We start from the raw sequence: 26619 nt of genomic DNA, 5'->3' as shown, positions 1-26619 counted from the left end.
TTAGGACAAAATGGTAACTAACACACACACACACACACACACACACACACACACACACACACACACACACACACAGGGACGGCAGACAGAGGACGCTGGACCACTTCTACGCAGCTTCAGATACTCTTATCTTGACTCAAGACAATCTCCTCCTCCTCCTCCTCATTCTCGTCTCTCTTCTCTCCATGCTCTTCTCTTTTCTTTATCCTCATTCTTTTCTCTCTTCATTTTTCATCGCCAAAGCCTCGTTTCTCTCTCCGTCCTCTCTTCTCCATTCTCTAATCCTTCCTCTCTTCTCCATTCTCCAATCCTTCGTATACTTCTATTCATCCTGTTCATTCTTATCATCTCCACTCCTTATCTTCTCCCCAATTTCAACCTCCTCTTTATTTCTTCCCTCCTCATTCTCCCTCATTCTCATCATTCCTCTCTTCTTGTTCTCTCCACGTAATCCTTCCCCTAATCTTTCCCCTAATCCTTCCTCTAATCCTTCCCCTAATCCTTCCCCTAATCATTCCCCTAATCCTTCTCCTAATCCTTCCCCTAATCCTTCCCTCTTCATCCTCCTCATCTTCCCCATCCTTCTCATCAACACACAAACTCAAGTACAAATAAACATTACCAGGAGCTTGAGCCTTGCCTATGTTTTGCACACACCTTCAGCGGCTTCATTCAGTTACCTTGATCAATCAGATTGTTGCTGCTTGCAGCTTGCGGTCCACAGATGGAAGACAGGTGAGGGCGTGCTGGCACTCTAACTTATCTTTAAAGGGTGGCTCTCGTAGAGCCTTTGAAGCTTTATAGTTATTCGACTCTACCTGATCGACAAGGCTGTCGGTGCCAGTTTCACGTATGGTTAGAGTTTTATCCAATCATGAGGTGATAAAACTCTAGACAGAGGGAAACGTAGTGTGGAAGAAAGCTCTACACAGGGAAGCGTCGTCTGGTATAAAGATTTCTTCTGTACCAAACACTGTCATATTTATACACAACACCTGCGAGGCAACATTTGTCATTCAAACACTTGCACTATACAACACCTGCCAATCATCTCTGATCGTTCTTGCTACACTCTTTGCTCTTCATCGGGAATATTTTGCAGGCTACAACGCCTCCCACTCTCGTAAAGGCTTTTTTAAGAGTGTACATTTGTAACCAGTCTCCCAGTTCCTGGACCCATTATGTACCTCTGTAATCTCTTGACTACCGTCCACAGGCTGGGTGTGGGATCCATAATAAAGATATTAAACTCTCTAATGTGCTTCTCGCCTGACAATTATGATACAGTTCTGAAGTGTATCGCTTGAACGGAGGCAGTGAATTCTCTTTGCATTGTCCTTAAGTCTGTACATTATTTCACCTGGAAGGGGGGGGGATGAGAGGTAACCACATTTGATCTGAGGACTGGGAGAGTGGCAGCTTTTCGCCAGCTCCAAGGCAGCCACTTGACGAAGGGTCGTTGACCAGAGAGTACATCAGCGGGAGTTATCTACTCCCCCGCTTCACTGGCTAGCAAAGTTCGTGTTATCAGGCGTATAACATATACTCTGGCAGCTCTAAATGTAATCTCAAGCAAATGGCTACCTCGAAAACAATTTTTGCTCTATATTCACGAAAAATAAAATGCGGTGTGGTGGGCGTGTTGTAAGAGTCAGGGGAGGCCCGCTGACGGCTCCTACCAGATGTAAACAATAGTGATAAAGATGCAGCCAATGAGAGAACAGCATTGACAGGCAGCGGCCACCAATAAGAAACTCAGCAGTGTAGAATGCACGGGATTTAAGTGCCAGTGGCTCCTCTGAAGCCACAGTGTACAGATAGATGGGTGTGTATCTCGAAATAAAAAAAAATAAATTCCCCCGAGTATACTGTATTATATAATATAATATATAGCTATTGTGCCGAATAGATAAAATTACTCAGCAAGAACTCATTTAAAATTAAGTCCTTTCTAAAATTTTCTCTTACATGTTTAAAGATATATTTTTTCATTTATGTTAATGTAAAAATTAATAATTTTGTACCAAAAGAACCTTAGAAAACTTACCTAATCATATTACAAAAAGCACAATTTAATTTAGCTTAATCCAGCTAAATGTATTTTAGATAAGTTTACAATAATTTAATAATAAACAAACACAATGAAATATATTGTTTTTCGTTAGGTTCAGAATAATTTTTGCGAAATTATTGCATACACAAATTTTGCTTGCCTTATTCGGCAAGAAGAGCGTTGCTATTTAAGCCAAAATCGCAAGTTTTACCTATTCGTTATTTCTACAAGTACATGCACAAGGTACACAGGCCTATCTGACATCAATGACATTCCACTATATAGAAAGCCGCTTGTTATGCAGAGCATTTCGGGCAAATTAGTTCAATTTTGTCCCCTGGATGCGACCCACACCAGTCAACTAATACCTAGGTACCTATTTTACTAATGGGCGAACACTGGACAGGAGGTAACTTATGAATACACGTCCTAATATTTCCAGCCATACCGGAGTATCGATCCCCGGACCACAGTGTGTGTGAGCTAAGTGCGCCTTCGATCGAACTACGAGTGACGGTAAGGTGTTCTTAGTTCTATGTTATTTAATGTATTAATCAAATCTCTTCACCTTGCTTAACATATAGCTCTATTCTGACGTCATCTTGACCCATAACTACAGACCATGAGAAAATGGGTACCAACTTTAATGAGGTTGAGACAATACATGATCGACTAGGACCCCTTGTTTCTGTATCTAAGACTAATGTTTACTAATATAAGATTTATCAGTCAGGTTAAGCCTTACAGATCTCTTGGCTCTGACGTGGTCTTCAGTAACTCCACCATACCATAACTATATAGGAAATATACTGACATTGGCTGTGTGTGTATGTGTGTGTGTGTGTGTGTGTGTGTGCGCGCGTCTGTGTGTGTGTGTGTATGCGTTTGTATGTGTGTATGTCTATATATGTATTTTTTATGTGTATATATTTGTTTCTGGATACATGTGGATGTACACTCAGTGGCCACTTTATTAGGTACACGCTTCTAGTACTGAGTCGGGCCCTTCCTCTCTGCCCCCAGAACAATCTGAATTCTTCGTGGCATGGATTCAAGAAAGTGATATGAACATTCCTTAGACATTCTGGTCCATGTTGACATGACAGCATCACGCAATTGCTGCAGATTTGTCGCCTACACATTCATGCTGCGAATCTCCCATTCCACCACATCCCAAAGGTTTATGCCATATTCTAACCTTACCATCTGCATTTTGCAGCAGAAAATGCGAGTCATCAGACCAGAAGTGAACCCGGAAACGGCCAGGTAAGACGCATGACCACGAGCTGAGACACGACCCCTGCAACCATATGAAAATGTGCCTTGTGGAAGAGAACTTTTCACTGCAGCCGCCTCAAACTTTACACTGTTTACTATTACTCTTTGTGTTCTATTTGTTAGGAACACAAATACTATTTCTTCAAGGTTGATGGACTGATTACATCATTTTCACTTCACAGCATCTGCTTCCTTTGTATTTGACTGAAGAAGCCTACTAAGTAGACGAAACTATTCAACAATGAATATACCCAGCTGTTGCACATGTCTTAATCATCAATTTGTCGGTATATATCATTTTTTCAACGTGACCGACACTGTACACTGAGAAGCGATCGACACCATACCTAACCCTTCTAGGGTAGGGTAGGTGCCTGAGCCCGAGCCTTTAGCTCATAAGACTGTCATTCCCATTAGCCCCCTTGGGGCGGGGATGGCAGACCAGAGAGGCCTAGCTTGTGGCTAGGCCTGGGGACATTTGGTCCCAAAGATGAGGAGGTACTTGTGCCTCCTCCCATGGGAGACTTAGGTCTCAGACACTCCCTAAAGAGGGAGCCAAGGCCGGGCCACCACTTGGAAAAGGCCCGGGCCGGGAGAATACCGGCGAATCTTTAATAATAATAATAATGTACACTGAGTACCTCGCTGAGAAGTACCAAAAAGTAGAGAGCAAATTTATAACTAACAAAAAAACAGTAACAACAGGAGAAAGGAAGTGTTATTTAACCTAAAGAGGCCAAGAATGGAAAACAAGAATATAAGAGCAAAGACCAACCTGAGAGAGCGGGTCCGTCTCAACTCCAACCTCCCCAATGTTATCCACCTGACTTTCTATTCTATATATACTCATGTACTCTTTACCCAGGTAAATCTAATTGTGGCTTGGTGAAGACCACTGTGTGGGCGAAACGTGGTCAATAAAGTATCGCATTATTCTGCATTTGTGTTCATTTTTCCCTCGGAGAGCAGACTACAACACATCTGAGAAGCGAGCAGAATTGTTGGAAATGAATAGCCACGGGTGAGTGGAGAAGGTGGCCTAGAATTTGAGAATTACAAAACAGCTAGACCTAAATCTGAACCAACATTTCCACACAGCCACATCAAAAGGACGTGAACCACAGAAAATGCAGATAATAAACGAGGAACCTAAACGCAAGAGAAATAATAACAAGGAAGTCTGTGAGGATCTAAACAAAGAACCGAAGGTGTTTACTGTGACGTCAGAGACATAATCAAAGAGAATAGGCAAACACACATTGGGTGACTTGACTCCAGACACACAGCAGCAGAAGGGAAAAAACTACCGAGTGAACTGGTTGTATCAAAGGTAAAGGGTCCAGAGATTATGTCACAATGGGTTGTGAGAGAGGAAGTACAGACGTAGTGTAAACTGCTAGCTAAAGATCAGTAGAAACTGAGCAACTGATACAACAGTTGGAAGCAGTTAATGTATATATATGACGCACCTCTGACTGATTTCGAGAGTTTTTCTACTCCCGCAACCCAAGTCTTAGCCTTCCTAATCAAGACTCAAGAAATCGTAATGACACGATTGCAACGCGACGGGCTGGAGCTTTGAGACTATGACCGCGGGTTCAATCCCGGCCGGGGGTATGGTTTTTCTTCCTAATCAACTTAGGTTGTTGCAGCTGGCGGCCCACTGACCACATATACATCACAGCTTGGTTATTCCGGTACATGGCAAAGGTACTTGTCGAGTTTCCTCCTGAAGACTTCTACAGTATGACCGATATCTTCTGGTACGTTGTTAAATAGTCTGGGCCCACGGATGTTGATATAGTGTTATTTTACTGTGTCCACGGCTCCCCTGACTTTCGATGGGTTTATTTCACATTTTCTCCCATATCTCTCACTTTAAGATATTGTTATGGCAGTGTGTAGAATTGAGATAAGGCCCTCAAGGACTTTCTGTATATATATACATGCATGTTTCTCTCTCTCTCTGCTTCGGTGTGTAAATATTTAGGACCCTGAGGAGTTCCCGGTACTTTAAATGATAAATGAGATACTTGTACAAGATTTAGGTATCTTTTTTCTGAAAACGTTTCACCACTGCAGCGAAGTCACTGGCTGGCGAAACGTTTTTCAGAATATACCCAAATGTTGCACAAGTGTATCATTTATCAGCTTGTCGGTTTTCTAAATCATTTATTGACAATTTAAATGTTTTATTAGCTCTATAGGTGGGCAGTAAATGGTCTATGTATCTGTTCCGGTTCTGGTACCTCTCACATTCTGAAAGAAAAGGACAGATACATGTTGTTGAACCACAAGTTAAGATTCTCAACAGGAATATATCTAGCGTGAAGTCCGCAGCCTGAAGAGAAGGACACATATATACCATTTTTCAAAAGTCGGCAGTTTGCCTGAGATTTCTAGAATTAATTTACCTAACTAGATAAAAAAAAAAGGCTGTACATCACTATTGTTTTGTAGATAAATGGCTCAGAGAACCGACAAGTTGATAAATTAGGTACCCAAGTATTGCATATGTGTCTTAGTTTATCATCACCGCTGTTACTCAGATTCATGCAGCTCTCACACATCGATTTCTAGCTATGTGGCCCACTATAGTGGCCACTTCTGAAACGATACGGTCGCCCGTGTTCTGAGGCTATGGATAAGATAATGAGAAGTGTGGTGGAGCACCTGGTGAGTAGTGTCTAACTGCTTCACTTCTCTGTCAGGAAACAGAACGTGTGTTACCTGACTTGGGTCTTAGTTACATGGTGACCCAATGCTGGAGCTTTTGGTCATCTGACCGTGGACTCTCGCTGGCTTACCGCTTAGGGCATCTTAGGCTGAGTTTATGTATTTTCCACGTGTTTCAGAGTTTCTACATATTCCCCTCGCATGTACCCCAGCCATATATCCCTCGCATATACCAGTCGCTCATACCGCAGCCATTTACCCCAGTATGGTACTGATTCGTGTTGCGTCTTACTTCTTCTGCTGTGATAGTTTCCATTTGGTTTCCAGTAGTTTTGAGTTCATCTGGAGTGTTGCCTGCGCCCTGAAGTTTATTACCCGGTGTTACGGTTCAAATCTTAATCTTTAGCCACGTTAGTGCACTCCGTAACAACACACTTCATAGAATGAAAGGATATGGTTCCAAACTTAGAAATGTAAGGCACAAATAATAGTTACTCAGTCTTTTCAAGTTTCTTTTTATTTAAAAGCTTAAATACTTTAGATATTCATAAATATCTATTAAATATCACTGTCAGAAACTTTCCATCACACAAGAAAACTCTTAAATAGAATGTACATGTCACTATGGTCACTACACTTGACAATGATCAGAGGAATATTACCGCTTCCTCAATAGTAACATTACTTGTGTGCAAGTACATATATTGAGAATTAACACTTTTTCTGAGTAACTCCCTGGCATAAGGAATATATCACAAAGTTCTAAGCTTGACACTGGTCGTCACATCGTAACCTGAAGATAACAGTATATGATTGTCAGAAGACTTCACAATAAACCACAAGCTGGATCAGGAGTTTCTATAACCCAATTCTCTATCCAAGTGAGAATAAGGCGGAGTACTAGGAGGGTAGCTCAGTCAATGTACACTGAGTCAGCAGAGAGAGTGAACTGCCATATACAGTAAATTCCTTCATGACATCAACTCGTCAAAAGGGGGAGAGGGTAGAGCGGTGCAAACTACCCACCAATGGAGATACCTCGTTATAAACCTTAGTCAGGTGTACCTACCTAACACATTACTCAAGATATATATATATACATCATACCCGGGTATATTCCTAAATCAGATAATATTATAAACTAGTGGAATCTTTAATTTAGCTAATATTAAAGAAACCCCGAGTATAATATTAAGTGGATAATACATATAAATTAATCACATTATGACCTTGGTCATAACACCCCCCCCCCCCTTTCGGGGAGTAAACTTCGCCGTAAAAGAGGACTTCAAAAACAGAATATAAGCCAGAATACAAGTCATTCCTCTGACAAAGACCCTGATGACAAATGTTGCTTCTCCAACAAGAAAATTAAAAGTCTGGTGTCGCTGTGGTGCATACACTGGATCGCGTGTGGTTAGCACCAATAGCCTGATTGATCAGAGCATCGGGAGGCCTGGTCTGACCCCCCCCCTCATCTCGAGTCGATCTTCAGATAATCTTAAGATAATTGCTAACACCTCAATGATCACCACTACCTCAGCAATCACCACCACCACCCATGCTGCTGCTGTCACCACCACCACCACCCATGCTGCTGCTGTCACCACCACCACCGCCCATGCCGCTACTATCACCACCACCCCAGTAATCACCACAACCCATGCTGCTAACCTCCCTCCCCACTCCTACCACTATCTTCAATACGACCTCGATCGCTAGCACACTCAGCTCTCACACTGATGTCCAGTGATCGATCCCCCGGTACTGCTGGAAAACATTAGAACGTATTTCCATAAGACACCTGCTGTTCATGTTCATCCATCAGTAAAATGGGTACCTGGGTGTTAGTCGACTGGTGTGGGTCGCATCCTGGGACAAAATTTTCCTAATTTCTCGAAGTGCTCTGCATAACAAGGGGCTTTCTACATAGTAGTATGTCACTGACGTCAGCTATGGTCTGTATGCCTTGTACATATACTTGTAGAAATAAAGATTATTATTATTACCACACCACAATCATCACCACCAACACCACAATCATCACCACCAACACCACAATCATCACCACCAACACTACAATCATCACCACCAACACCACAATCATCACCAGGAGAAAAGATACCTTTCAGAGGACGTGCGTGAGTGGGGTGAGTGAGTATATTTCAACGCCACCTGTGTTCCAGCGTCCAAACCTCCAAGTGCTCGCCTGGTAGTCCGGGTATTCCTGTCTATACTTTCTTCTCTAAGTCCTTTATTTACTTTGGCCTACAGGAGGAGCATAGTCACTATCAACGTGAGTGAATCAACACGAAGAGCCTCAGTACACATCTCGTGCAATCATGGGGAAGAAACCTCTTGAGTAAATTGCTCATATCGTCAAGAAAAAAAAAAGTGTGGGTCACTAACCGCTCGTATCGTGAAAAGAAGGAAGAAATACTGGCTACTTCACCTAACTTCTCTTGCCCAGCAACTGTAAGTATCTAGTGCTACGTGAGGTTGTCTTGTCCTGGCACTCTATTTTAACATCTCTTTATTTCCTTGTACCAACACTAACTTGACTTTGGCCGTAAAGTTTAATTATTTTGCTTTATCAGTTTCCTATGGCCTTCAGCAGAGTGTATTTAAGTCAGTCGGGTCAGTCTAGCGACTGACTGTTGGGTCAGTCTAGCGGCTGACTGTTGGGTCAGTCTAGCGGCTGACTGTTGGGTCAGTCTAGCGGCTGACTGTTGGGTCAGTCTAGCGGCTGACTGTTGGGTCAGTCTAGCGGCTGACTGTTGGGTCAGTCTAGCGGCTGACTGTTGGGTCAGTCTAGCGGCTGACTGTTGGGTCAGTCTAGCGGCTGACTGTTGGGTCAGTCTAGCGACTGACTGTTGGGTCAGTCTAGCGACTGACTGTTGGGTCAGTCTAGCGGCTGACTGTCGGGTCAGTCTAGCGGCTGACTGTCGGGTCAGTCTAGCGACCGACTGTCGGGTCAGTCTAGCGACCGACTGTCGGGTCAGTCTAGCGACCGACTGTCGGGTCAGTCTAGCGACCGACTGTCGGGTCAGTCTAGCGACCGACTGTCGGGTCAGTCTAGCGACCGACTGTCGGGTCAGTCTAGCGACCGACTGTCGGGTCAGTCTAGCGACCGACTGTCGGGTCAGTCTAGCGACCGACTGTCGGGTCAGTCTAGCGACCGACTGTCGGGTCAGTCTAGCGACCGACTGTCGGGTCAGTCTAGCGACCGACTGTCGGGTCAGTCTAGCGACCGACTGTCGGGTCAGTCTAGCGACCGACTGTCGGGTCAGTCTAGCGACCGACTGTCGGGTCAGTCTAGCGACCGACTGTCGGGTCAGTCTAGCGACCGACTGTCGGGTCAGTCTAGCGACCGACTGTCGGGTCAGTCTAGCGACCGACTGTCGGGTCAGTCTAGCGACCGACTGTCGGGTCAGTCTAGCGACCGACTGTCGGGTCAGTCTAGCGACCGACTGTCGGGTCAGTCTAGCGACCGACTGTCGGGTCAGTCTAGCGACCGACTGTCGGGTCAGTCTAGCGACCGACTGTCGGGTCAGTCTAGCGACCGACTGTGGGGTCAGTCTAGCGACCGACTGTGGGGTCAGTCTAGTGACTGCTGGGTGTATGTACCTCACTCAACTATAAGCAAGGTGTGTTGTACCTCCGACACAGTTGCTGAGGTAACAGTCTTCATTAGCAGGGTTAAAGTTATGAAACTTTGGAAAACACGCAACTTCACCTTTGTATCTGTGTAACGTTTTCCAAATCTCTTCCTGTGAGTGCTGGAGACAAGCTTCGTTGATGTCCGCCGCCGACCCGTGATTCCTGCTAATTTTCGGGTCAAACTTCAGCTCGGCTCTTTTCTCTCTGGGTGTCTGCCTACCCGATCCCGGAATATGTTAGAGGGAGGCACGAGGAGACGATCAAAGTCGTCTACTTGAACATAAGAACATAAGAATGGAGGAACACTGCAGAAGGCCTACTGGCCCATGCGAGGCAGGTCCTTATCAAAACGACTACTACCTAAAGCTTCCCTAGAAATAACTCCTGTACCCAATGACACCAATCAAACCCAGCCCCTCCCACTCATATATTTGTCCAGTCTCTTCTTAAAGCTACCCAAGGTCCTAGCCTCTATCACCCCACTGGGAAGACTGTTCCACGCATCTACAACTCTGTTAGAAAACCAGTACTTACCTATGTCCTTTCTAAATCTAAATTTATCCAACTTAAATCCATTATTCCTGGTTCTTACCTGGTTCGACACCCTCAGTACTTTATTAATGTCTCCCTTGTTTATGCTAGTCATCCACTTATACACTTCAATGATATCTCCCCTCATTCTACGCCTCTCCAGAGAGTGGAGATTTAAGGCTTTGAAGTGTCGGTCTGTTGTTCTGTTACTGATCTTCGCCAGGGTCCGGTGGACCCTTTGGATGTGTTCTCTCTTGAGTCTGCACTGTTACTTGTGGATGCGTCTGCTTAGCTTCCTGCTTTCTGGCATCTTTTTGCGCTTGTGATACTCTTCCTCGAGGGGTATTTTAAGTATTTATTTTTTTATACTTATTGTAATAAGCAATTTAAAACATATGCCGTCCACGCTTTTTTCCCCCCTGGTTTTGTTTTTGGTTATCTGTCAGTGTCTCCATATTTTTTTAATACAAGATTTTTTCATGGTTATCCTATCGATCACCATCACAATCGTCCACAACCTAGCTCACTACCATCACAATCATCACTATATCACCACCATCGTCTCCACATGTTGTCTCGGTAACGTTATCAGTGATCAATTCGGACCCTAATCTCTACTCCCACTCCTTTATGCGGGTGAGGGTCTCTTGATCCAAGGAACTGAACGCATCATCCCTGTCCTTCCATTGAACCTGATTGCCTTTCGTTACCAGGAGCTACAGGACATCTACGGTTGTAGTCTCCCCCTGATAAAAAAAAAATCAACTTCATCTATCAATTCCAATCTATCGCCCTCTCCTCCCATCAACCTTAATACTTCCTCTCCTCTCCCCATCCTCTCATGGATGTGTACATAATGTGCACTTGTGTGTGCTCAACTATTTGTACTCCGACGCTGGGTCACGTTAATGTCAAGTTACATCGAGAGTTTTTCCTACTTCCTTCACCAATAGTCTCATTGTAGCTATCGTTGTTAGGTAAGACACATATGCAACAGTTAGGTATCTTTATTTCGAAACGTTTCGCTTACACAGTAGGCTTCTTCAGTCGAATGAACATTAAAATGGTATAAAATACCGACAGATTGTTAGGTAAGACACATATGCAACAGTTAGGTATCTTTATTTCGAAACGTTTCGCCTACACAGTAGGCTTCTTCAGTCGAGTACAGAAAAGTTGATAGAAGCAGAAGATACTTGAAGACGATGTAATCAGTCCATCACCCTTAAAGTTTTGAGGTGGTCAGTCCCTCAGTCTGGAGAAGAGCATTGTTCCGTTGTCTGAAACAATATGAAGTTGAAGTGACAGGATGGAGCTTTATATAGTGCCAGGGGGTGAGACGTAGGTTGCTTTGGGAGGGCAGGTCCCTCTCAAACCCAGCCGTTCTCACAAGTAGAGGTTGTCGAAGTTGATGGTCTGTACCAAGATACCCTTGTGTTGCAGTGTCTGACAGAATGAACATTAAAATGGTATAAAATACCGACAGATTGTTAGGTAAGACACATATGCAACAGTTAGGTATCTTTACCATCAACTTCGACAACCTCTACTTGTGAGAACGGCTGGGTTTGAGAGGGACCTGCCCTCCCAAAGCAACCTACGTCTCACCCCCTGGCACTATATAAAGCTCCATCCTGTCACTTCAACTTCATATTGTTTCAGACAACGGAACAATGCTCTTCTCCAGACTGAGGGACTGACCACCTCAAAACTTTAAGGGTGATGGACTGATTACATCGTCTTCAAGTATCTTCTGCTTCTATCAACTTTTCTGTACTCGACTGAAGAAGCCTACTGTGTAGGCGAAACGTTTCGAAATAAAGATACCTAACTGTTGCATATGTGTCTTCTTCAGTCGAGTACAGAAAAGTTGATAGAAGCAGAAGATACTTGAAGACGATGTAATCAGTCCATCACCCTTAAAGTTTTGAGGTGGTCAGTCCCTCAACCTGATAAATTTACACCATTCTCCTTAACTAGATGTCTTTGTAAAAAAACTTGAAACAATGATACTTAACAGATTATACCGTAGAATCATTCACCAACTGTCGCCTTATCTCTGTAGCTTCATGAACGGAAAATGCTTGCAGAATTGTACTGCCATTTTTCTCTCTACACATACCTCTTACTGATTTTAGCACATCTTGATCTAAAAATCCGTCTTTGATATTGCAAACAGAACGGTTATTCGACGTAACTAGCCAGAATAAATATTGGGGGTAACCTACTCAATTGGATGTGTTGTCAGATACTATCCTCTGTTTTCTACCGAAGTTTTAGAAGACGTACACCACTAAGGGGAAGTTCTCAGTTTCGTGCTGTTTAATGTCGTGATTAATGCTTCCCTATATGCTCCACCTACCTCGCCTAAACATAAAGCTGTCAACCTCAAACTGAGCTTTAGTAAAAAGCTGTCAGGGATGGGGGGGGGAGGTTCGTAAATCTGTAAACTGACAGTCCGAATTTAGTACAGAAAGTACTAGTTCCGATTCCTTTCTCTTAGAAGCCTAGTAGTGGATATGGTAGAGCGCTGGACGGTCAAGTTACAGACCACGGTTATGTGCGGCCAGGAAAAGCAGGCTTTGGTATACCAGATCCGATCTAGAGCCGGGCCATGGGGGGCGTTAACCCCCGAAAACATAGTTCATGTATCACAGAGTTTGTAGATGAATGGTTCAGAGAACCGACATGTTGATAAATTAGACACATGTGCAACTCTTGGGTATCTTTATTGAGGAAACGTTTCGCCACACAGTGGCTTCATCAGTCCATACGTAAATTAGACACATGTGCAACTCTTGGGTATCTTTATTGAGGAAACGTTTCGCCACACAGTGGCTTCATCAGTCCATACGTAGGAGAAACTTGAAGAACAGGAGAAGAATGAGGTAATCAGTCCCTCAACCTTGAGTCGATGTGTTCAGTCCATCAATCTTGAACACATCGACTCAAGGTTGAGGGACTGATTACCTCATTCTCCTCCAGTTCTTCAAGTTTCTCCTACGTATGGACTGATGAAGCCACTGTGTGGCGAAACCTTTCCTCAATAAAGATACCCAAGAGTTGCACATGTGTCTAAATTTATCACCACTGAGAGTAACGCAGAACGTGTGTGAACGTACACACAGACACACACACCTCTTGCTTGAAAACCTTTAAAGAGAACAGTATGTGTATAATTACTCGCAGCTTCCTCTCAACAAGCGTAATCTCTCCTCAGAGTGGATAATAATACACTTCACATTCACGCACAGCGATGATCTGGTACACTTCAAGTTTTTTGTTTCCGTAACAGAGTAGATGTTACTTGTAATTGTTGTATTTTTCCCTCGTTCATCTGCAAAACTTCGTTGATGTCTATTTCCAGTCTACCGTTATAGAAAAATACACAAGTGCAGTAGAATGCGATTCTATACTGACAACGTTTCGCCCACACAGTGGTCTTCAAGTCACAAACAGATCTACCTGGGTAAAGAGTACACGAGTATATATAGTGTGGAAAGTCAGGTGGAGAAGGTCCGTCTCAAATCTAATCTACCCAACATTCTCCACCTGACACTCCACACTATATATACTCACGCACTTTTACCCAGGTAGATCTCACTGGGAACTGATAAAGCCCACTGTGTGGGCGAAACGTAGTCAAAGGATCACATTATACTGCATTTGTGTCTATTTTTTCCACCGTGTCTGTATTTTATACCATTTATCTCAGTCCACCAACAACGAGGCAATTATTTTATAGCTCAACAAATCACAAGCAGAAGATTGAGACACTTATGCAGCATATGGGAATCTTTATTCAGGAAACGTTTCGCCACACAGTGGCTTCATCAGTCCAATACAAAGAGGAAGGCGTAAGGAGAGGAGGAGTATGAGGTAATCAGTCCCTCAGCCTGGAGTCGATGTGTTCAGTCCATCAATCTTGTAGAATGTACAGCATAGGGCCGTAGACGTGGCTTATATACTGTAGTGAGGTGACGTGAAGCAGGTGGAGGCGGGGTCATAGTGGTACCATCCACTAGTCGAAGTATGACCCCGCCTCCACTTGCTTCACGTCACCTCACTACAGTATATAAGCCACGTCTACGGCCCTATGCTGTACATTCTACAAGATTGATGGACTGAACACATCGACTCCAGGCTGAGGGACTGATTACCTCATACTCCTCCTCTCCTTACGCCTTCCTCTTTGTATTGGACTGATGAAGCCACTGTGTGGCGAAACGTTTCCTGAATAAAGATTCCCATATGCTGCATAAGTGTCTCAATCTTCAACTTGTCGGTTTTTCAAACCATTCATCACAAATCACAAGCAGCTGTAAACAAATCAAGGAACGGGTGGGAGGGGGGGGTTTAAACCCACGACAAGTAAGTTCTGAAACTCGCAGGCCAGTGCGTTAACCACTGGGCCACCTGGCTTTAATAAGAGTCATGTAATAAAGTATTTCTCTGCATCATAGGGAGGTTAGCATGGGCCACCACTGTGTAATTAGGCCGCAGTGCGTGCTGCTAGTACCAGTAGTCTGAGTGATCGAATTGCCAGCCAGGAGGCATGGTCGGTGACAGTGCATCACGGGGCCATCAACAGTGCCCCGCAGAGCCATCAACAGTGCCCCGCAGAGCCATCAACAGTGCCCCGCAGAGCCATCAACAGTGCCCCGCAGAGCCATCAACAGTGCCCCGCAGAGCCATCAACAGTGCCCCGCAGAGCCATCAACAGTGCCCCGCAGAGCCATCAACACATCAACAGGTTCAACGGTGAAGACCCCCAATTACTTTAGTAAGAATGAGAACCTCAAAGCGAACCTAAGTTGAAAAACGCAGGTTGCTTAAAGGAATGGAAGGATCAAGGTGAAGGAGCAAGTGAAAAATCAAGGTGAAGGATCAAGGTGAAGGAGCAGGTGAAGAATCAAGGTGAGGGAAGAGGTGGAAGATCAAGGTGAAGAATTAGGTAATACATAATTTATATATCACAAACAAAAATCTAGACGACGTTACGGCTGGTTCTGAACCGTTATTAAATCACAACTTAGAAGGAATAATACTGTCAGACGCCTCAGTGCTGTCTGTCAGACGCCTCAGTGCTTTCTGTCAGACGCCTCGGCGCGTGTAACCAGGACCAAGGAAATTATATACTGGCTCTTGATACCCTTTGTAAAGTAGAGAACTCGTACCATTTATGGTAGTCTTTAAAACACTTATGCTCTCAAAGTAGGTGAGATGCTCACACCTGTGCTCACACCTCCGCTCAAGGCAGGTGAGATAACTGAGCTTAAAAATAAGATTTAACATTCTTCAACCTTCTTCCAAGATTGGATTTAACATTCTTCTTCCTACAAGGATATGTAAACAGTAATGCTGGAAGAAATGTGGAACTTCAAGAGGATATTGAGCAAGTTCCTGTAAACAGCGTCCTTATCAGAGAGGTTATGGTTACGTGGGTATGCCAGCCGCGGGTAGTAACAGCCAGGCGAATCTGATCAGACTGCGAGAGTATGAAAAAAATGCCTCGGAATAGATATGTGCCCTGGCACCTGCCTCCTGGCACCTGCCTCCTGGCACCTGCCTCCTGGCACCTGCCTCCTGCCACCTGCCTCCTGGCACCTGCCTCCTGGCACCTGCCTCCTGGCACCTGCCTCCTGGCACCTGCCTCCTGGCACCTGCCTCCTGCCACCTGCCTCCTGCCTCCTGGCACCTGCCTCCTGGCACCTGCCTCCTGGCACCTGCCTCCTGGCACCTGCCTCCTGCCACCTGCCTCCTGGCACCTGCCTCCTGGTACCTGCCTCTTGGCACCTGCCTCGTGAACCAATTTCCAAAAATATTCCCTACAACCAACCAGACCCCTAAAATTTTTTTAACTAAAAATAATTCAGTCTCCCCCTTTTCTCCCTTCTCCACCTCCAGTAAATTCATTCCCCTCTCAGTCATTCCCTCGTCATCCCTCAGTCAACTTTCATCGTCCTTCATCAAATTGTCTTTCAATCAGCTAGCAACTTAGTCAATTCGAAGGTGAGAGAATAAAGCCATCTACAGAGCTAAGACCCCTCAAGGAAGGTTCCTTGATGTTGGTGAGGGGCTCTTGATTTAGGGAATTGGATCTGTGCTCCAGTTCCCCGAATTAAGCCTGAATGCCTTCCACATAACCCCCCCAGGCGCTGTATAATCCTCCGGGTTTAGCGCTTCCCCCTTGATTATAATAATAATAATAAATACAGAGCTAAGAGTTGCCTCAGCGTTGAGTAGATATATTCAGCCTCTGTCTACTGTAGGGTTGCTCAATACAGGAGTTACTGTGATATTAGGAAGTACTTCTTCAGCTTCATGCGGTACAAGCAAGTCTGGGTCACCGAGGAAGTGGTCTTCCATAGGAACACTTAGACCAGTGAGCGCAACATTAGTAAGTCAGAAGTGGTCTACCATAGTGGCACTAACAGCTCGCCATGTTCCAGTATGTCTTGAGGTAGTGTTGCTGCCTCCGTCCCCCGCCCCCCACCCTGGTGCCGGCACCAACGAACACTGCCAGCTGATGACTAAGACTAGTGTCAGGATTTTCCATTGACGGATTAAGCAAACCTGTGAAATTGTAGATAAATAGTTCAGAGAACCGACAAGTTGGTAAATTAGACACATGTACAACACTTGGTATCTTTATTGTGCAAACGTTTCGCCACACAGTGGCGCCACTGTGTGGCGAAACGTTTTCGTCATTAAAAATACCTAAGTGTTGGACATGTATCTAATTTATTAAACCTGTGATATATGCCAGTCAGGGGGATCAGATGCTCCTCTATCCCGCACGGGTGGGAATAGAACCCGCGGTCAGAGAGTCAGTGGTGCCAGTGCTAACCTTCTTATGGTGTATAAATATACCTAGTTGGTTTAATCTTATTTTAGCCAGCTGGTCCAGTGGCTAAAGCGTCGGTCCGGAGTTTCATGACTCTGGCCACGGGTTTTAATCCCGCCCGTGGTATGGTTTGTTTACAATCGTGTCATTACGATTTCGCGAGTCATCCCCCATCATTTCCCGTGCGTCTGCTGCATTTTCCTTAATGTGTTTTCCAAACGAGAGATCTGATATAAATATTCCTAAATCTTTTAAATGGTATTCATTGCGCGGCTCGCGATGACTCGATTCACGGCTCTTGAAAAATATATGAATTAATTAATGAAAAATTATTTTTCTATATTTATTTTTTAAGTAAGATACATATTTTCATGAGGTGAGATGGAAGACGAAGTCACAGTAAGAGATAACATTCTAACATCCCTACCCTAGTTGTACAGAAATCATACGTGCCCACTACGGGAAACTGATCAGGGACACGTCTAGCTCTAGGCGTCGGTGGTCTCGCTGAATCAGTTGAGTTCAAGCTTTCGGGGGAGACTGGACGTATTTCGTTATTCTTGGAGATTTGTGTTTGAAAATAGGCAACAGATATTTGAGACTGCGGCAACATGTATGAAAGTAACGACTTAACTGTTGCTGCTTGTGGAAGGTAGCTGCGATGGGCTAGTTTTACTTGAAACCAAAGTGCAGTCAAGTAGTGTCCGTTATGATGGATCGATTTGTGGGTAAACAAAAACGCAATAGTGATGAACAGCCATCCCAGACCCGACCAGTAGAAAAGGAGGATGGAGGGGAAACGAGTGGTCAACAAGGAGACTGTGAGGGACAGGTAACCAAAAAGAGAGAGGTACGAGCGATACAAGATGAACATAGAAAATTTCAAGAAAAATGGACGGAAGAATTTGCCTTCGTGCTTCATGATACAAATTCATTGTTTAATTTGTCAAAAGGTGTTGTGCTCTGGTTTCAAACGCGGAAATTTAGAACGTCATCTCAAAACAACACATCCAAACTTCAATAAGACGTACCCGCCTTTGAGTAGCCTGAGAAAAAATAAAATTGAGCAACTTACTGCCTTGATAGTAGGACAGCAAAAACTGATTCACAGATCGACCTCTACTGCTGAAAATTTGACAGAGGCGTCATTTGAAATTGCATGGATATTGGCTAAGCATAAGAAGGCCTTTACAGACGCAGAGGTAATTAAAGAGAGTTTTTTGGCCTCGTCTGAAATAATGTACGCTGACTTTAATAACAAAGATGAAATCATAAAGCAAATTAGAGGACTACAGCTATCAGACTCAACAGTAATGAGAAGGGTAGAAGAAATTGGTAGACATTCGTGGCCAGTTGATTGCAGATTTATCAGCTGCACCATGTTTTAGTATTGCATTGGATGAAAACACAGATGTGTGTGAAGTTGCTCAAGTGTGTGTATGGGCCAGGTTTCCGAAAGAAGACTCTCTTCGGGAGGAACTATTGTGTTTGTTACCACTGCAAGGCCAAACGAGAGGAGAGGATATATTAAGTGCACTTCTATTCTTTTTCCACGAGAACAACCCCTTACATGTACCAGTGTCATCCCTGACCTCAGTTATCACAGATCTTTGCCCTGATCGTGCTGCAGTGGAATGTGAGATTGTTGAGCTGCAAACAAATGACTCCCTTAAAGCCCTGAATGCTAAACACAAAGATGTCTTCCACTTCTGGAACTTGGTCCCTGACACAGACTATCCATCTCTGAAGCAGTGTGTGTGTGTAAAAGTTGATGTCCTTTTTTGTGAGCACGTACACGTGTGAATCAACATTTTCAACAATGAAAATTGTGAAGAAAAAACAGAGAAACAAACTGACCAATGCACATCTGGATTGTCCTACAAGGATTGCAGTGACAAACTACAAATATTCCATGACAAGAGTTAAGCAGCAGCTAGCACACTTCCGCTCATCACAGCATTAAGTAAGGTTGGTCTTTATTTTGCTATTAATAACAAGATATGCAGGCTAATATTACCATGTCTAATTTGTCTCATTTATTATATTGCACTAGCAGCTCGGTACTACTTAATTTAGTTGAGTTACGCTAACTTGCAGTAGCTGCGGCTCTCTCAATGTGTTTAACCGAAGTGGCCCTCTTGCAAAAATTAGTGAATAACACTGTTCTATGTGTTGGTCTACCTACATTCTGAGGACTGTGCTGCTCGTTTGTCCTTTATTCTTCAGATATTTGAAAAGTTAAAACTTATCACCATTGAGTATCGTATTTATATTTGTCCATAGGAAGACTTTATTAACATCTGTTTGTAGGTTTTTCTTTCAACTGAGGTGACTCTCGTACTTATTTTGGTGTCGCATGCAGATGATACGAATCTGTGGATAGTTTTCTGTTTGCTATAAAAATGGAAACGGTGAGGGTGCTAAGACCACACCTTGGAGTACTGAATTTTTTACTTTACAGAAACTGGCTTTCGTAATCTTTTGGAAATTTCACTGTCCATTTCTTTTTCTTGATATACCTGTTGACCTTATTTTATGATCCATTACTTTATGGTCGCATTTGTCAAATATCTTTACTAAATCCGTTTAGGTTACTTCAGTGTTTTGTTTTCCTTCCAAAACTTGAATAATTTTGTCACAGTGATATAACTGTGGTAACAGGCAAGATCCTCTCCCTCTAAAATCGTGTTGACGTGGGTTCTGTAGACTAGTTTCTCTCCATTAAGTCAATAACTCAGTCTCTCAGAACTCTTTCATATAATTTTATGATACATGATGTTAGTGCTACTGAATTATTTTTTTTCTATTCGATTGTTGTTTGTAAAGAGGGGGTTATATCTGCCATTTTTAAGCCTCTGGTATTTCACCTGGATCTAAGCTTCTTCTATAAATAATACCGTGTACCCTTGTTTTACGTAACGCATTACAGAAATCACCCCTCAAGAATGTAATAATCCTTACAACAGAGATTTAAGTAAACTTTCAGTGACCATTTCAGTGACCAATGGACTCCTGCCCCGGCTCCGCCAGCGCCAATGGCGCCACTGAACGGGTCATTGTATGAAGTTCCTCGTTTGGGGATTTTCTCTGAATATATTTCGCAGAATGGGGAAGGAAAAGGACAAGGAACAGATACAGGGGCGACGGGACAGCCGGAAGAAACGACAGTGCGAAATGACTGTATAACACGGCTGGGAGCGGATTGATATCTCTAAAATCATGTATATGATTTGGTTGATGTTTACAAACAGTACTTTTAGGTGTAGTAAATTGAAAATACATAGAGCAAACTTTTCGCTTAGTAAGAACATTATTACGTTACCTGCTAAACCCTTACTGGGCGAAAAATCATAATTTTTTTAATAAAACTTGATTTGTAAGCGTATCTTCAATTTACTGCTGCCTGTGAAAAGTTGTTTGTGTGGCCAGTGAAATACATGTAAGAGACTACAAAACACACACGTGGTGAAGATATTCAGTAATCACGTGGAAGTAAGGGACAGTTTAGTTGACCAGTCACCGGAGAAACTCTGCCTCGGTTCAGATTGCGCGAAGACATTTCTTGAAACCTGTGACATACTTCTCAGAAGTGTCTCTGTCTCTCTCTCTCTGTGTCTCTCTTCACTTACCTGCATTAAATCTACAGTTGTTCACGTGACACACCTGCAACACAAGAAGATACAGCAGTTACATTTATGAACACTAATAATAGTACGTCTAGCATGAACTATAGATGGAAATATAAACACAAATGCAGTATAATGTGATCCTTTATTGACAACGTTTCACCCACACAGTGGGCTTTTTCAAGTCACACACAGATCTACCTGGGGTTGGAAGGTACGAGAGTACCCCAGGTAGATCCGTGTGAGACTTGAAAAAGCCCACTGTGTGGGTGAAACGTTGTCAATAAAGGATCACATTATACTGCATTTGTGTTTATATTTCCATTGTGTCGGTATTTTATACCATTTATTTCCATGAACTATAGATACAGAAATATTGGTGACTTGTAGATAAAATAAAACGTATTTCCACAGATAACTTTTCCCTGTGTACTGCAACAGGCCAGCCTGAACGATGGTAGTTATGGTAGCGATAACTCTACAGGAATGACCCCTCAAGGGAGGTTGCTTGACCCTGGTGAGGGGCTCTTGATCTAAGGAATTGGATCTGTGCCCCGTTCCCTGAATTGAGTCTGAATACTTTCCATCCCCCCACAGGCTCTGTATAATCCTATGAGTTTAGCGCTCCCCCATGATTATAATAATCTACAGGCATGAAAATCTAGAAATTCCATAGCTGTTGAACCCATGGTGGGGTGATGGCCAGGTTCTCATTACCCTGCTGAAGAGTCTCGACTAAAACAAGAAGTCATTAATGTATAGAAACTATCCCGTGTGATGCATAGTGACAGGGACACGCTTATCATTGGTTCCCATTACTCTTGTATATACTTTTGCAGCAGCCCACGGCTGGTGTTACATCTCCGCCGCTGGTTATGGACCGGGAAGCAGGGGGGAGAAGGGGGGGCGTTGACGCCCGGAACTCCCTGCAGCATCGTCATAGTTTGGATATATCCAACATCCACTCCCCTTTTTCCTTTCATCTGTCTCCTGTGTATAATTCATCTTGCCTCCGCTCTGATGGAGATAAAGATTCAATTTCTCCTGTGAATGGGATAGACTATCCTGAGAGACGGTAACTCCTAAGTGGTAGTAACTCTAGCTCTGCTGAAAGGAAGTCTTTGAAGCTGTTGTAGCTGATGACCCTTGATAGAGTACTTGATGATATCCTCATTGTCCTACTGAAGTCTCCCGGTTCAGGCTGACATCACTGAAGTCTCTCAGCTCGGACAAGTGGCAAGTGTTTCTAGGTGCTACCACCAGTGTGTGTCAAGTGTTGCTTGGTGTTGCTACCAAGTGTGTGGCAAGCAATGCTTGGTGCTGCTACCAGTGTTGCAAGTGTTGCTACCAGTGTTGCAAGTGTTGCTACCAGTGTTGCAAGTGCTGCTACCAGTGTTGCAAGTGTTGCTACCAGTGTTGCAAGTGTTGCTACCAGTGTTGCAAGTGTTGCTACCAGTGTTGCAAGTGTTGCTACCAGTGTTGCAAGTGTTGCTACCAGTGTTGCAAGTGTTGCTACCAGTGTTGCAAGTGTTGCTACCAGTGTTGCTACCAGTGTTGCAAGTGTTGCTACCAGTGTTGCAAGTGTTGCTACCAGTGTTGCAAGTGTTGCTACCAGTGTTGCAAGTGTTGCTACCAGTGTTGCAAGTGTTGCTACCAGTGTTGCAAGCGTTGCTACCAGTGTTGCAAGCGTTGCTACCAGTGTTGCAAGCGTTGCTACCAGTGTTGCAAGCGTTGCTACCAGTGTTGCAAGCGTTGCTACCAGTGTTGCAAGTGTTGCTACCAGTGTTGCAAGTGTTGCTACCAGTGTTTCAAGTGCTGCTAGCAGCGTGTGTGAAGCATCTTATCACTCGTCTCCCAGACGATGGTCATGAGAAACCACAACACTGAAAGTTAGCTTGAGATTATTATCATATTTATGCCTGGAGTGCTGGAGGCTCGATCTTCCGTACTGTAAACACAAGTCCAAGGATTTGTTTATCGTGGCCACACAGCAGCTGCAGAGAGGTAATGAGGTTTGATCCGAGGAATGAGAGGGGGTGACTCCACCGCCTTTAGAAAAAGACCTTCACAACAAGGGACCTTCCTCCCTTCCAGGGAAGGGCCCCTCTTCAGCAGATCTGCTAGAGAGGGACCCTTCTAGGGAGGTAGTGTGATGATCGTGAGGGTTCTTGATCCAAGCAATTGGATCTATTGCTTCCTTTGGCCGAACTTGATTGCCTCCCATTGCCCTGGGCCCTCCCGTGATCTCCAGGTGTAGTCCTGCCCCCACATGACCTCCAGGTGTGGTCCTGCCCCCACATGACCTCCAGGTGTGGTCCTGCCCCCACATGACCTCCGGGTGTGGTCCTGCCCCCACATGACCTCCAGGTGTGGTCCTGCCCCCCACATGACCTCCAGACGTGGTCCTGCCCCCCCACATGACCTCCAGGTGTGGTCCTGCCAACACATGACCTCCAGGTGTGATCCTGCCAACACATGACCTCCAGGTGTGGTCCTGCCAACACATGACCTCCAGGTGTGGTCCTGCCAACACATGACCTCCAGGTGTGGTCCTGCCAACACATGACCTCCAGGTGTGGTCCTGCCAACACATGACCTCCAGGTGTGGTCCTGCCCCCACATGACCTCCAGGTGTGGTCCTGCCCCCACATGACCTCCAGGTGTGGTCCTGCCCCCACATGACCTCCAGGTGTGGTCCTGCCCCCACATGACCTCCTGGGGTGGTCCTGCCCCCACATGACCTCCAGGTGTGGTCCTGCCCCCACATGACCTCCGGGTGTGGTCCTGCCTCCACATGACCTCCAGGTGTGGTCCTGCCCCCACATGACCTCCGGGTGTGGTCCTGCCCCCCACATGACCTCCAGGTGTGGTCCTGCAACACATGACCTCCAGGTGTGGTCCTGCCCCCCCACATGACCTCCAGGTGTGGTCCTGCCCCCACATGACCTCCAGGTGTGGTCCTGCCCCCACATGACCTCCAGGTATGGTCCTGCCCCCCCATGACCTCCAGGTGTGGTCCTGCCCCCCATGACCTCCAGGTGTGGTCCTGCCCCCAAAGGACCCCCAGGTGTGGTCGTGCTCTCGCATACTCATAACGCTGAAGGTGTGTGAATAATGTGCTATCAGTTTCCTTGTTGTGCTATCAGTTTCCTTGTTGTGCTATCAGTTTCCTTGTTGTGCTATCAGTTTCCTTGTTGTGCTATCAGTTTCCTTGTTGTGCTATCAGTTTCCTTGTTGTGCTATCAGTTTCCTTGTTGTGCTATCAGTTTCCTTGTTGTGCTATCAGTTTCCTTGTTGTGCTATCAGTTTCCTTGTTGTGCTATCAGTTTCCTTGTGCTATCAGTTTCCTTGTTGTGCTATCAGTTTCCTAGTTGAAAAAGGCGAGTAACTTTATCGTTGAAGTTTCACCTTCTCAGTAAGTTTCTTTAGTCAAATACAGAGGTAGCAGGTGTAGTAGTGATGTAAACATGACGTTATCAGTCCATCAGTCAGGGTTAATGGATTGTACAGGCGAAACGTGTGAACAATAAAGACGACTCGCGAAATCGTAATCACACGATTTCAAAGATACCCAAATGTTGCACATGTCTTGATCATCAGTGTCGTTGACCTGTGTTTCTGGTGTTTCTCCTGGTTGTCAGTTGTAATAATGTTGGTAGAATTACCGACAATATGTAAAGTAAAAGGACACAAGTGCAACTAATGTAACATTTTACTGTGGCAACGTTTCGCTCTCCAGGAGCTGTGTCAAGCCTGGAGAGCGAAACGTTGCCACAATAAAATGTTATATTAGTTGCACTTGTGTCCTTTTACTGGTTGTCAGTTGTTACAAGTGTGTCCACTGCTGGAAATATGACGTAACTGGAAATATGACGTAACTGGAAATATGACGTAACTAGAAATATGACGTAACTGGAAATATGACGTAACTGGAAATATAACGTAACTGGAAATATGACGTAACTGAACCAGTGTTCCCACACTAAGTAACTGGTTTGTGTAAGCTGTGTCACACCTGTGACAGGTAATATTAAGAAGATACTTGACCAAACACTTGGACATATCAAGGTCCCTGGACCAAGACGTTTCCTAGCAAATATGGCCCAATCGTCTATGAACTCAAATTGTAATAAACAGCTGTTGACGAATACACAGAAGGGTGTGCGAGGGGCTCTAACCGAGGTCCGTAAATTGACAGTCTGATTATAAATTTACTGACCGCAGTTCAAACCCCTCGCTAACCCTTCTATTTATTCGTGTCCCAATGTTTGTTTGTGTGTTTATTTTCCAAACTGGTTGTATCAATCTACCTTTACAATTCCACCTGAGGCTATACTTCTTTGCTGTCTGCTTGATCAACCAGACTGCTGCTGTCAGCGGCCTGCAGGCCTACATCACCACTACAACCTGGTTGATTTAGCACGTGTGTGAGTCGCTCCGGTTTCCTCTTGTAAATTTTTATTTTTGTTGAGGTATTCTCATATCTGCTGGTAGGTGGTTCAAGAGTCGTGGACCCCCGATGCTGACACGATGATCGCTATAACTTAGCCTTCATGGTAGTTCTAATCTGGATTTGATAGTTTTTTCTCTTAGACTCGTAAAACTAAGGGTCCGGAGCCCAGGACTGTAAACAGCCTCCCGCCAAGCATAAGGGAATTACCAATAGATCCCTGGCTGCCTTCAAGATGGAGCTGGACAGGCATCTAAAGTCAGTACCCGACCAGCCGGCTATGGTTCGTACGTTCATTCATTCGAGATTTGCCGGTACTTCCGGCCCGGGTCTTCTCCAGATGGTGACCCGGCGGTGGCCCCCGGGGCGGGGGTGTCGTTCGTCTTCTTCATTCTTCTATCTTCTCTCTTGGGCCCTCCGGTTGGAGGGTAACTTCTTCTATCTTGAAATGACTCCCCCAGTGGGGAGTGTCTTCTCGTATGGGATCTTTAGTGTCACAGTTGGCAGAGGCAGAAAAACAGGGTCCCATTGGAGCCACACCCTAGCTTTAGCAGACAGCAAAGTGCTGGGGAAACTTGTCTTGATGGTAGTGCTAGAGGGGGGGGGTACCCTCTGCACCAGTCTGATTCGGAGGTATCAGCCTGTTCTTCAGTGCTTCGTGGTCGATTCCAGCGTTGCTGAGGGCGGTGTAGATACGGTTGGCAAAGCGTTCCAAGTTGGGTGACAAAATGTCGTTGATGTCTTGCTCACATTCTGGAGTTCGCATTGGGTTCTACTTCTGGTTGGTTGTGCAGTGTCCACCACTCTTGCCCTTGGCTTCTTGTTGCTGTGGGGGATTGGTAGTGGCCTGGGGAGCTGCAGCCCTTGGTTCTTGAGTTTTGGCAGTCTTGACCTTGGCTCCTTGTTGTGGTGGAGCAGTAATAGCGGTATGGGTAGTTGCAGCCCTTGGTTCTTGAGTTTCAGCTTTCTTGGCTGGCGGTTGAAGTGTCAGAGGCAAGGCCTCGGCTTGGATAGTTGCGGTGGCGGTGGAGGCAGGCGGTGGTGGACTCTCATTGGTGGGATTTGCCGACGTATCAGTGATCTCAGATTGGTCCATCTGTATGTCGAGTGGAGGTTGTCAGTGGTGGAACAGCAGTTATGCTGGCAATATTTGCAGTGGTTTGTAGGATCTCACTGGAAGGTGGTGATGCAGGGAATGTGAGTCCAGGCATGGTTCGTACGTTTTACTATGTGCGGCCAGCAGTAACAGCCTGGTTGATCAGACCCTGATCCACTGGCGAGGCCTGTTCGAGGACTGGGCCGCGGGGGCGTTGACCCCCGAAACACCCTCCAGGTAGACAGTCATAGCTCCCACGACCCGGTCTCCGACCAAGCTTCCTTGTAGCTGGTGCCTGCACCATGTCGTGGGGAATCATGGAAGGTTTGAAGAACCTTGTCAAATTTCTTCTTGAAAATGGAGGTATGCTTTACCTTTGATGGGTTTAAAGAGCTTTCCTCC

The 26619-nt window shown here is 44.9% G+C and overlaps 1 protein-coding gene across 1 annotated transcript in view; it reads right to left on the bottom strand.

Moving 5' to 3' along the window:
• Positions 1–26619, bottom strand: part of LOC128703314 (protein bric-a-brac 2) — a 187834-nt gene that overhangs the window by 135928 nt on the left and 25287 nt on the right. The window contains exon 2 of the mRNA XM_053797930.2: positions 20675–20708. Coding sequence (XP_053653905.1) covers positions 20675–20680 — 6 coding nt within the window. The 5' untranslated portion in view covers positions 20681–20708. The remainder of the gene's footprint in view (positions 1–20674; positions 20709–26619) is intronic.

Source organism: Cherax quadricarinatus, chromosome 15, assembly GCF_038502225.1.
Source record: "Cherax quadricarinatus isolate ZL_2023a chromosome 15, ASM3850222v1, whole genome shotgun sequence".
NCBI lineage: Eukaryota > Metazoa > Arthropoda > Malacostraca > Decapoda > Parastacidae > Cherax > Cherax quadricarinatus.
This window is presented reverse-complemented; position numbering and strand designations above follow the sequence as displayed.